Source organism: Carcharodon carcharias, chromosome 20, assembly GCF_017639515.1.
Source record: "Carcharodon carcharias isolate sCarCar2 chromosome 20, sCarCar2.pri, whole genome shotgun sequence".
Lineage (NCBI taxonomy): Eukaryota > Metazoa > Chordata > Chondrichthyes > Lamniformes > Lamnidae > Carcharodon > Carcharodon carcharias.
In genome coordinates this window covers 72,276,007-72,288,414 of record NC_054486.1, presented here as the reverse complement: position 1 = coordinate 72,288,414, position 12,408 = coordinate 72,276,007, and the positions used below count along the sequence as shown (strand labels likewise).

At 41.0% G+C, this 12,408-nt stretch overlaps 1 protein-coding gene across 14 annotated transcripts in view; it reads left to right on the top strand.

Annotated features, from left to right (window-relative positions):
- The window catches only part of klc1a (kinesin light chain 1a), a 101,930-nt gene that overhangs the window by 24,236 nt on the left and 65,286 nt on the right, over positions 1 to 12,408 (top strand). For all 14 annotated transcript variants that reach the window (XR_005946246.1, XR_005946242.1, XR_005946240.1 and 11 more), the window contains 2 exons: positions 1,369 to 1,447; positions 8,203 to 8,428. Coding sequence is in view for 6 of the 14 variants with exons in the window: in XM_041214046.1 (XP_041069980.1) it covers positions 1,369 to 1,447; positions 8,203 to 8,428 (305 nt within the window). In the remaining 8 variants the exon portion in view is untranslated. The remainder of the gene's footprint in view (positions 1 to 1,368; positions 1,448 to 8,202; positions 8,429 to 12,408) is intronic.

The following is a 12,408-nucleotide window of genomic DNA, read 5'->3' as shown; positions in this document are numbered from 1 at the left end:
TTTTCCCACTTTGTACTCCATTTGCCAGATCTTTATCCATTCACTTAACCCATTTATATCCCTTCATAGCCTTATGTCCTCTTCACAACTTGCTTTCCTATTTATCTTCGTCAGCAGCAAATTTAGCAACTATACTTTTGGTCCCTTATACAAGTCATTTACATAAATTGTAAAAGGTGAAGGCCCCAGCACTGATCTCTGTGGTACACCACTCGTTTCATCTCGCCAACCAGAAAATGACCCATTATGCCCACTCTGCTTCTGTTAGCTAGCCAATCTTCTATCCATGCCAACATGTTACCCCCCTACACCATGACATTTTATTTTTCGCCTACTCGTTGCAGCACTATGGACCCCAGGGTGCTCTAGTGTGCTTTAAAACCACTGAATTACTTGGTAGTCAGTGTTGTAAAGTAGGAAATGCAATAGCCAGTTGCACATACCAAGCTCCAACCAAGTGAAATAAATGACCAGGTCATCTGTTTTAAGCATCTTTTGAGGAATAATGTGTGGCCATCTGATGCTTTTCCTCAAATGGTGCCTGGGAATCTTTAATGTCTATCTGAGAGGGTAGCTGGCACCTCGGTTTAACATCTCACCTGAAGGCTAGCACCTCTGACAATGCACTCCTTATAAGGGCACTGAACTGCCGGCCTAGATTGTTATCAAATCTCTGGAATGGATCTTTAACTCTCAGTCTTCTGACTGAAAGGCGAGCATGCTACCACTTCATTAATGAATGAATCAATCAGTTGCCTCAGTTTGTCCAACTTTGGCTTTTTTTGCATCAGGCTGCCTCCCCATCTGCTCCAGTTTTGGTGTCTAAGCTTGCTTGACTCCATAATCTGGAATGCTCACTCTAAACTCATCTTCATTGAAAAATGTCACTCTCCCTTCCTTCAAAAGGCTCCTGAAATCTCACCTCTTTAGGCCACACTTTTCAGCCACTTCTAATTCCTGCATGCTCAGCATCTTTTCTTGCTTCTGTGAGCCACTTTGATTGAGGTTGCTAAAGAAAGGGAAACTAAAATTAATGGGGTAAATAAGTTTAGCACAGAATATCCATTGCGTCATTGCCAATTGTTAACTTTCCCCTACTGATGATTATTATATGTTGAAATGTCTATAAGCTGTCAAAGTTCAAAGAGTTTTGCAAATAGCCGCTCTTATCAACCAATTTATTTCACTTTGCTTTAACTGGGAAAAGTGTATTTAATTCTAGCCACAGAAAAGCATTGAATATATCAGCATTTGGACAGCTGGGCCTAACTTGTAATTGCATGGAACTGCACTAAACATTTCATCTTCCGTTGAAGAATTTGGTTAGTCTCCCCAGAGGTAATGCATACTTTTTCATAAATCATACAGGAGGACAAGGATACTGATTCATCCAAAGAGCCATTGGATGACCTTTTCCCAAATGAAGATGATGAACCAGGACAAGGAAGTAAGTGGAAAGATCTGGAAAGGGGCATATAAATCTTACTATTACATAATTTTTGCAATGGTAGTGGTAGATTTTTCAAATTGCAAATTTAACTTCATATATTTTAACACGTAAATATTATGATAATACTCCTTAGTCTCTTGATAGTTTGACATTTAAGAATAAGTACAAATTTTAGATTTCTTTCGACTCAACTATGATAGGCAAGAGATGGGCATGATTGGCTTGTTTAAGGGCTTTTTAGATTGATCGAGAGATGATTCCAAATAACTGACTTGATGTTTAGGGCCATCTTCCACAATTAATGTATCCTGGGTTTCTCAAATATTAGATGTTGAAGATGCCACAGTAATAAAGCCCATGTTATGTTAGAAATGGCCTGGCGCACAAAATGAATTCCAATTGTCTTTAAACCTTAAACCAGTTAGAATATGTAGAATATTAACTTGTCTTTTTGTTTAATTAGTTAGTTATCTGACATGTATGGAAACCCATATGTCTTCAAATACACTGATATGCAAATTGTACTATTGAATGTAATGCATTTGTTCAAAGATGGAGAGGGATAAACTGAATATTTATAAACTATCTAGCCTCCATCTTTTTGAAACATCAAGTACCATTAGAGTATTTAGTCCCAACCTTGGTCACCATACAACATGTCTGTGACTATGAGATCAAAACTATTTGTCTCTATTTATGCCAATAGCTCATCTATCCTCAGTGATTTCAACTTCATCGCCACTTATCCTGTTCTTTTAAATTCACTGCTGCTTATCCTCCCTCCTTATATATTTCCTTTCATGTAAACTACTGAAACCATATTCACGACCACCCTCTTGTACTTGCCATCTCTCATGGTGTGGCTAGTCACCTCGTATCAATTACAAATAAGGCCATTCCTGATCCCTTCCTTGTGGCACTCGCTACCCACATTCCACTTCCATGCTCCAAAGCCTGCCTCCTTTTGTATCTGTCCCTGGAAAAAAAACTATTTCCCAATTCATTTAGAACTGTACTTTCAATATCCCAACTGTAGCCTTTGTTCCTCCAGTCGCCACAACATCTCTGCAGATTTGGTCGAATGCACCATCACCTCCATCTTTGCCCTAGTCACCAATATTCAAGAAAGGAAGGCAAGCGAAAGCAAATAACAATAGATCAGTTCGCTTGACACCAGTCGTCCGAAAATTTTGGAATCCATTACTAAGAAGATAGCAATGGGACATTTAAGGCATAATATGGTTAGCCAGAGTAAGCATTGTTTTACAAAAGGAAAATCTTGGTTAACAGATCTGTTAGTTTTTTGAGTATATAACTAGTTGGGTCAATAAAGGGGAACTAGTAGATGTAGTGAATTTGGATTTTCAAAAGGAATTCAATAGGGTGCCACAAGGTTGGTGATTGCATAAGTTAAAGGCTCATGGGGTGGGGTAATACATTAACATGGATGGAGGATTAATTGGAGGTCAGAAAATGGTAGGAATGAATGGGTCATTTTCATTGGTAAGTGGGTTGTCTTATAAGGAATGGTTGAGCAGATTGGGCCTGTACTCACTGAAATTTAGAAGAACAAAAGGTGATTGTATTGAAACATTTACGATTCTGAGGGAACTTTATAGGGTTGATTCTGAAAGTGTTTCCCCTAATGGAGGTATCTAGAACTAGGGGCCATAGTTTCAGAATAAGGGTAACCATTTAAGATGGAGTGGGAGAAATTCCTTCTATAGGTCATGAATTTTTGGAATTCTCTACCCCAGATAGAAGTGGAGGCTGGGCCTTTGAATATATTCAAGACTGATTTTTGAATTATTGGGGAGTCAGCAGGAGAGTGGAATTGAGATCAAGATCAGAGCAGCGATTATCTTATAGAATGGTAGAGCAGGCTTGAGGGGCCATATGGCCTTTTCCTGCTCTTACTACTTGTGCTATTACATTCAAGTGAAATGTGAGGTTAGGAATAGGAAACAATATTTTTTAAATGTTATGAGACTATTAAATGTTGTTCAGAGGGATTTTGGTGTCCATTTGCAGGAAACAAATTAGCACACAGATGCAGCAAACAATTAAAAAGTATGTTGGCTTTTATTGTAAGGGCGGTTGGCGTAAGTAAGGATATATTTGTTTTAGAGGGAGTGCGAAAAAGGTTCACGGGATTGATTTCCTGGAATGAAAGGGTTAGCCTGTGAGGAGAAATTGAGTAAATTGGGTTGATACTTTCTGCGGTTTAGAAGAAAGAGAACTGACCTCATTGAAACAAGATCTTAAGAAGGCTTAACAGGGTAGATGCAGAGAGTCTGTTTCCCTGGTTAGAGAGGAGAAAAGGTGGCATTGTGGTAATGTCACTGGAGTAGTAATCCAAAGACCCAGACTAACACTCTTGAGGACATGGGTTCAAATCCCACCATGGCTGCTGGTAAAATTTAAATTCAATTTGATTAATAAATTTGGACTATAAAGCTAGCAATGATGACTAAGACAACTATCATCCATTGTCGTAAAAACCCAAATTGTTCGCTAATGCCCTTTAGGGAAGGAAATCTGCCATCCTTACCTGGTCTGACCTACATGTGACTCCAGACCCATGAAATGTGGTTGATTCTTGACTGCTCTCTGTGACCTAGCAAGCCACTTACTTCAAGGGCAGTTAGGCAAGGGGAAAAAAAGAGCCTAGAACTAAAGGGTTTCGTCTCAGGATAAGGGCATAACCTTTTCAGATTCTGATGAGAAATTTCTTTACCTAGACACTTGTGAATGCTCAGTGATTGAGTATATTCAAGGCTGAGATCAATAGATTTTCCAAGGGCTTTAGGGATTTGACGGCAAATGGAGATAAGGTTAAAGATCTTTCAGGAATCACATGATCTACTCATTTCTTTTGTTCAACACCTTTGTCAATCATATTTTTGATGTATCTTCCTTAGTTCCAAGATTGTTCTTTGTTTCCATTATCTCTATTGCAATTCTAATTAGTACCTCCAATTTTGCTGTTTTGCTCTGTACTAAACAGGCAGTTTAAAATAAAACACAGGAATTTTGTGTGATCGAGCACTGTTTATTATTAATAGATGATGGTGGGTATAGGCGAACTAAAATGACCACCTAGAATTTTAAAAAGTGATTTTATTTTTAAATTTATTCACGGGATGTGGGCTTCACTGGCTGGGCCAGTATTTATTGCCCACCCCTAGTTGCCCTTGAAGGTGGTGGTGAGCTGCCTTCTTGAACCATGCCAGTCCTTGTGGTGTCAGTTCATCGAGAGTGCTGTTAGGAAGGGAGTTTCTTGATTTTGACCCAGCAACAGTGAAGGAACGGCAATATATTTGCAAGTCAGGATGGTGAGTGGCTTGGAGGGGAATTTCCAGGTGGCGGTGTTCCCATCTATCTGCTGCCCTTGTCCTTCTAGGTGGTAGTGGTCATGGGTTTGGAAGGTGCTGTCTAAAGAGCCTTGGTGAATTCCTGCAGTGCATCTTGCAGATGGCACACACTGCTGCAACTGTGCGTTGGTGCTGGAGGGAGTGAATGTTTGTGGATGTCGTGCCAATCAAGCAGACTGCTTTGACCTGGACGGTGTCCAGTTTCTTGAGTGTTGTGGGAGCTGCGCTCAACCAGGCAAGTAGGGAGTTATTCCATCACACTCCTGACTTGTGCTTTGTAGATGGTGGATGGGCTTCGGGGAGTCAGGAGGTGAGCCATTCGTCACACGATTCCTAGCCTTTGACCTGCTCTCCTAGCCACAGCATTTATATGGCTAGCCCAGTTCAGTTTCTGGTCAATGGTAACCCCAGGATGTTGATAGTGAGGGATCCAGTGGTGGTAATGCCATTGATCATCAAGGGGCGATAGTTGTATTCTCTCTTGTTGGAGATGGTCGTTGCCTGACACTTGTGTGGTGCAAATGTTATTTGCCACTTGTCAGCCCAAGCCTGGATATTGTCCAGGTCTTGCTGCATTTGGACTTAGACTGCTTCGGTATCTGAGAAGTTGTGAATGGTGCTGAACATTGTGCAGTCATCAGGGAACATCCCCACTTCTGACCTTTATAATGGAAGGAAGATAATTGATGAAGCAGCTGAAGACGGTTGGACCTAGGACACTACCCTGAGGAACTCCTGCCATGATGTCCTGGAGCTGAGATGACAGACCTTCAACAACCACAACCATCTTCCTTTCTGCCGTATGACTCCAACCAGCAGAGAGTTTTCCCCCTGATTCCCATTGACCCTAATTTTGCTAGGGCTCCTTGATGCCACACTTGGTCAAATGCTGCCTTGATGTCAAAGGCAGTCACTCTCACCTCACCTTGGGAGTTCAACGCTTTTGTCCATGTTTGAACCAAGGCTGTAATGAGGTCAGGAGCTGAGTGTCCCTGGCAGAACCCAAACTGGATATGTGAGCAGCTTATTGCTAAGCAAGTGCCACTTGACAGCACTGTTGATGACCCCTTCCATTACTTTACTGATGATGGAGAGTAGACTAATGGGCCAGTAATTGACTGGATTGGATTTGTCCTGCTTTTTGTGTACAGGACATACCTGGGCAATTTTCCACATAGCCGGGTAGATGCCAGTGTTGTAGCTGAACTGGAACGGCTTGGCTAGGGGCGCGGCAAGTTCTGGAACACAAGTCTTCAGTACTATTGTCAGAATATTGTCAGGGCCCATAGCCTTTGCAGTATACAGTGCCTTCAGTCATTTGTTGATATCACGTGGAGTGAATCGAATTGGCTGAAGACTGGCATCTGTGCTGCTGGAGACCTCAGGAGGAGGCCAAATTGGATCATCCACTCGGCATTTTTGGCTGAAGGTTGTTGCGAATGCTTCAGCCTTATCTTTTGCACTGCTGTGCTGGGCTCTTCCATCATTGAGGATGGGGATATTTGTGGAGCCTCCTCCTCCAATGAATTGTTTAATTGTCCACGACTATTCACGACTGGATGTGGCTGGACTGCAGAGCTTAGATCTGATCCATTGATTGTGGGATCGCTTATCTCTGTCTATCACTTGCTGCTTAGGACTACTTGCGTGCCAAACAGCATGTGTTTTGCTTCACCAGATTGACACCTCAGTTTTAGGTATGCCTGGTACTGCTCCTAGCACGCCATCCTGCACTCTTCCTCGAACCAGGGTTGATCCTCTGGCTTGATGGTAATGGTAGAGTAAGGGATATGCCAGGCCATGAGGTTACAGATTGTGTTTGAGTCTAATTCTGCTGCTGCTGGTGGCCCACAGCGCCTCATGGATGCCCAGTCTTGAGTTGCTAGATCTGTTCGAAATCTATCTCGTTTAGTACGGTGATAGTGCCACACAGCACAATGGAGGGTATCGTCAATGTGAAGGCGGGACTTCATCACCACAATGACTGTGTGGTGATCACTCCTACCGATACTGTCGTGGACAGAAGCATCTGCGGCAGGCTAGTGAGGATGAGGTCAAGTATGTTTTTTCCTCTTGTTGGTTCCCTCATCACCTGCCACAGACCCAGTCCTTTAGGGCTCGTTCAGTAATGGTGCTACCGAGCCGCTCTTGGTGATAGACTTTGAAGCCTCCACCCAGAGTACATTCTGCGCCTTGCTACCCTCAGTGCTTCCTCCAAGTGATGTTCAACATGGTGCAGCACTGATTTATCAGCTGGGGAAGGGCGGTACGTGGTAATCAGCAGGAGGTTTACTTGCCCATGTTTGACCTGATAGGTCTGGAGTTGGCAACTCCCTCTTGATTGTATATCACTTTGCAGCCACCTGTGCTGGCTGTGTCCTGCCGGTGGGGCAGGACATACCCAGGGATGATGATGGTGGAGTATGTGATATTATTTGTAAGGTATGATTCCATGAGGGTGACTATGTCAGGCTGTCGCTTGGCTAGTCTGTGAGACAGCTCTCCCAATTTTGGCACTAGCCCCCAGATGTTAGTAAGGAGTACTTTATAAGGTCGATAGGGCTGCGATTGCCGTTGTCGTTTCCGGTGCCTAGGTCAATGCCAGGTGGTCCGTCCAGTTTCATTTGTTTTTTTGTGACTTTGTAGCGGTTTGTTACAACTGAGTGGCTTGCTAGCTGTCACATTGCTGTGGGTCTGGAGTCACGTACAGGCCAGACCAGATATAAGGACAACTGATTTCCTTCCCTAAAGGACATTAGGGAACCAGATGAGTTTTTATAACAGTGGACAGTGGTTTCATGGTCATCATTAGACTTTAATTCCAGATTTTTAATGAATTTAAATTCAACCATCTGCCATGGTGGGATTTGAACCCAGGTCCTCAGAGCATTACCCTGGGCCTCTAGATTACTAGTCTAGTGACAATACCACTATGCCATCACCTCTTGAATATTCAGTTGAATATTCCCATCATTTTCAAATACTTTGTGAGATGATAGTGAACACACCTAAATGGGAAAGTTTTGAAACAGTTGAGATCTAGTTACAGTTCCTTCCTTGGAATACTTGTAATCAGAATATAGCTGATTAATCAAAAGAGGAACAACTACTTTAATATTCAATTGGTGTTAGGTTAGTAAAAGGTATAAATCAAGTGGATGACTGAAATTTTAAAGACAAACTTCTTTGAACACTTAAAGAAGCCAATATTTTTGATAGATTTGTGAAAAAATTACCTTGGTGAGATATCTTGGATGGAAATAAAGCTTCAATGACTGTGCCATATCTAATATAGAATATTACACTTAACGTTTTACCTACAATGTTTTTCCTACATCTAATGCACAATATTATAGATAACATTCTGTTAATTTACAGTTCAACAGCAACATAGCAGTGCAGCTGCTGCAGCACAGCAGGGTGGCTACGAGATCCCAGCCAGGCTAAGGACCCTACATAACTTAGTCATACAGTATGCATCCCAGGGCAGGTATGAAGTAGCCGTACCACTTTGTAAACAGGCTCTTGAAGATTTGGAGAAAACATCAGGGCATGATCATCCTGACGTTGCTACTATGCTCAACATTCTTGCTTTGGTGTACAGGTTAGTATAACCTTGCTATTATTGGAAAGGTATTAATTTTAAAAATGCATTTGTGCAAGGAAATGATTCTGACACCAGAAAACAATTTTGCTGGAAACTATTGTTACAATCCCACTTTACAGGTTGCAGAAGCAGTAAGCTGATTTGCTTATTGCAAATAAAATGTAAACTTGTTTAAGCACAAATAGTGAAATACTTAATAGCTGGATTAAGGAGTTTCGAATATTTAGAATATTCTTCAGCAATGCTGCACAAGTTTGAATCCTATAACGTCTAATGGGAGGAAGTTCTCTTTATGTGAAGTAGGGCAATCCAATAATAAGTGACTGAAGTAGTATGAACCCAGTTCCCAATGTTTTCAATTCCATGGCATAAAGCTGCAGATAATTTAATACTGTTCATCAGATTCTAAAACGTTGGGTTGCGTGGGAAATATAAATACCATACTAATGCTATAGTAGGTGCTTTGCTGGGTGAGTACAGGAATAGCTTTACTCTGCATTTAAACTCATGTATAGGTGACCTGAGAGTTTATAAGATGTTCCGTCATCTGCCCCTGTTGACTTGTAAAGAAAGTTACTAAACACGAAATGAGGCCAGGCACTATTTTTTTTCCTGTCCAAAAACTTAGTGAATTGTATGCTTTATCCTCTCTCCCCACTTCTGCCCTGCAAACTCCACACTTCATCCACTAATTAAAAATCTACCCAATTTTCACTTTGTTAAAAAACTAAAGATATAAGTCATTTAATGAAGGGAACTTTGGTTTCATCAGGGAGAGGTGGGAAATTACTACAAGTGACCCTATGAGTCTAATAGATATATTGTGCTTGACTATGATGAAGCAATAAAAAGGTGAGTATCTGGGGTAAGATAGCCACAGAGAACAGCACAACACCATGGAGAAAGTGGTAACACAGAATGAAAAGAGAACAGGTATGGTAGATTCTGTAATTAGGAATAGGTAGCTTTTTGTTTGCAGCTGCGATTAGGAGTTCTGAATGATTGCCTCCCAGGTGCCAGGCTACAGTACATGTAGCTGATAAATTTTGAGGAAGGAAGGATGATCTGCCAGAAGGTGTGGTTTGTATTGGAGACAACAACATAAAGGGGGAAAAAAGCAAAATAACTGGCTTGCAGAGTGTATTTGAAGTGAAAATTAGGCAGATTTTTAATTGACAAATGGAGGAGATGTTGGGGTTGAGGGTGGAACATATCCACTAAATTTGGTCAAGATTGGGATTGGACAGAAAAAAAGAATCACTTGCCTGACATCAGTTTCTGTCTAGTGACTCTCTATACAAATCAGCATGGGCAGTAGAATTGGATACCTTATATGCTCTCAGGTCAGCTATACATGAGTTTGGATGCAGAGTGAAGCTTATTGGTGCACTGCCCCAGCAAAGCTTCTATAACAGCTTTATAATTTTACATTATAGAATCTGAAATATTGGGATGTTAATAAGATCTCAAGGGTATTAGTGCTAGGATTATTTTCTGAACTACACACTTGACAGCTGATATGGGAAAAAAATACACCAGTGGTTAAGAAATGGTGTGGAGGATAGGATTTCAAACTTTTTTGTTACCGTGGCACATAGTGGGAAAGGCGAGTCCATAAAAGGGATAGAGGGGATTGTCCACATCTGAAGTGAAATAATACCAATGTCTTTGTGGGAAGAATTTGGTGAGAAAAAGGTTTAGACTTGCATGGCAGTGGGAAGGACAGGCATGGCAGACTGGAATATTGGAGCTGCCAAAATATCAACCAAAGTGTCACCACTCACTGGGGATAGTGCCTGCAATATCAAGCCCCACTGCTCCCTGAGCTGCAACAAATGTGAAAAAGTTTGATCAACCCACCTAATTGTTTAATTTAGGTTAACAGAATACAAGCACCAGGTTTGTTAACTTAAGAAAATAACTATTTATTGAACAAACTTTTCATTAACCAGTGGCAAAAGAGAGAAATATGAACTGCTAATTTCTGACTCTATAATCTAAACTCTACCCCTTCTTAAATCCCTAAACACACACATAAGCCTCACAAAAACATAGATTTTAAAGGTGGGATAAAACCATTCAATAGCACCAATTCCGGAGTACAGGATTCAATGGGTTGATTTTGATTGATGTCTCCCAAATTCCTTTCAGTTCTTTGTTGTTGACACGAGGTGGTCTTCCAGCACTTTCGGTATTTAGTTCACTGTTTGAGCACTTGCCTTTCAATGCCTGTAACAGTGATTTTCCCCTTTGCCTCTTGACAGGGATTTTCAGAGAGGGCCCCCCCCCCCCAAACAGAAATAAAAAGCTATGTCCTTTGCAAAAGATAAAGCAGGCTTCAGTTGTTAACACTCAGGACCTGGATATAAAGAGAATAATGTTGAAATTTTGCTACAATTATGAGGTTTATGAGATTATGATGTTTTGGACTGTCTTTAAACTTATGTTAAAATGAAGTGGGTCATGCGGCTATTCCAAATTCTGCCTGACAACAAGCTTGGTTTAGTCAAGGGACTGGCAGAGCAAAGTGCAAAATTTTCACACCTGGGAACAAAGGTCAAGAGTAGCTGTGCTAATAAAATGGTCTTGCTGGCACCAAGCTTTAGGGGTAGAAGGGAAAAGCAAGGGGAAAAAGAACAAATAGAGATAAAAACAAAAAAACTGCAGATGCTGGAAATCCAAAACAAAAACAGAATTACCTGGAAAAACTCAGCAGGTCTGGCAGCATCGGCAGAGAAGAAAAGAGTTGACGTTTCGAGTCCTCATGAACTTGAGTTCTGTCGAAGGGTCATGAGGACTCGAAACGTCAACTCTTTTCTTCTCCGCCGATGCTGCCAGACCTGCTGAGTTTTTCCAGGTAATTCTGTATTTGTTAAGAACAAATAGCAGTTGTGTGGTCAGGAGAGAGAAGAGGTTCCAGATACTTTACGAGCTACTAAAGCTGGATGGGAAAGGGAGGCGATCTCTCATCAAAGAGATGCGTTCCTTAGCCATCTTAAGGGATGAATCACCCTGGCATGACCAGGAGGGAAGAAGTATCATAGGTGTGGGCTTTACTGTTATTAGTGGATTTGAAAAGCTCTGAAAACTGAGGCAAGTGCCTAGAGATGGTCACTCGAAGTTAGTACTCAATGAAGCTGGAAACAGGAAGCGACTGTTGACTATTTACACTCTCCATGGTCTTATGAACGTGTGACAAGCATTTAGGAGGAATGTTCCTTTCTGTAATAAAAGTACAAGTTGCAAACAAAAAGAAATAGTGTGTAGTCAATGGTGCTTTTAGTCATTTGTTACAGGAGAAGTTTTAAAACATGAAGTCTTGTCATCCTTTTCATCTATTAACTGGAAGTTCAGGTTTCTTTTTAAATGTTATTGGTCTTCTGTTTTCTGATGGCAAGTTGGAAAGTTAAATGCACAAGAATATAAGCAGAAATAGCCTGAAAAATGACAAAAGCAGAAAAATGTGAGGTAATAGATTGGAAACCAGTTAAGAATGAAATATACCTTAAATGGTAAATGTCAGTGCATTGGAGCGGCAAAAGTATGTAAGTTTGCAAATGTTTATATGTGGGTTGACAGTATTTTTAAAAAGCCTATTAAGGCAAGTGGGCTTTTCGCAATTATATCATGAGATTGAATAGATGTAAATAAGGATTTGAGGTGCATCTGGAATACTGTGCAGATTTGAGGTCCTCACTAGACGAGAGAATAAGGAGCAGTTCAAAAGTATGAGGGATCGAATTGGGGGAAATACAAGGCTGATTAAGGTAGTGCACAAGTATAAATGCCCAGAACATAGTAAATAAGATCCATGGGCAGGTACAAATAGCTATATGAGATTATAATGTAGTGGCGATAATGGAGACTTGTCTCAAACAAGGGGAGGAATGGACACTTGATATTCCTGGCTACAATATATTCAGGAAAGAAAGGGAAGGAGAAAAAGAGTGCAAGTGGCTGTATTGATCAAATATACT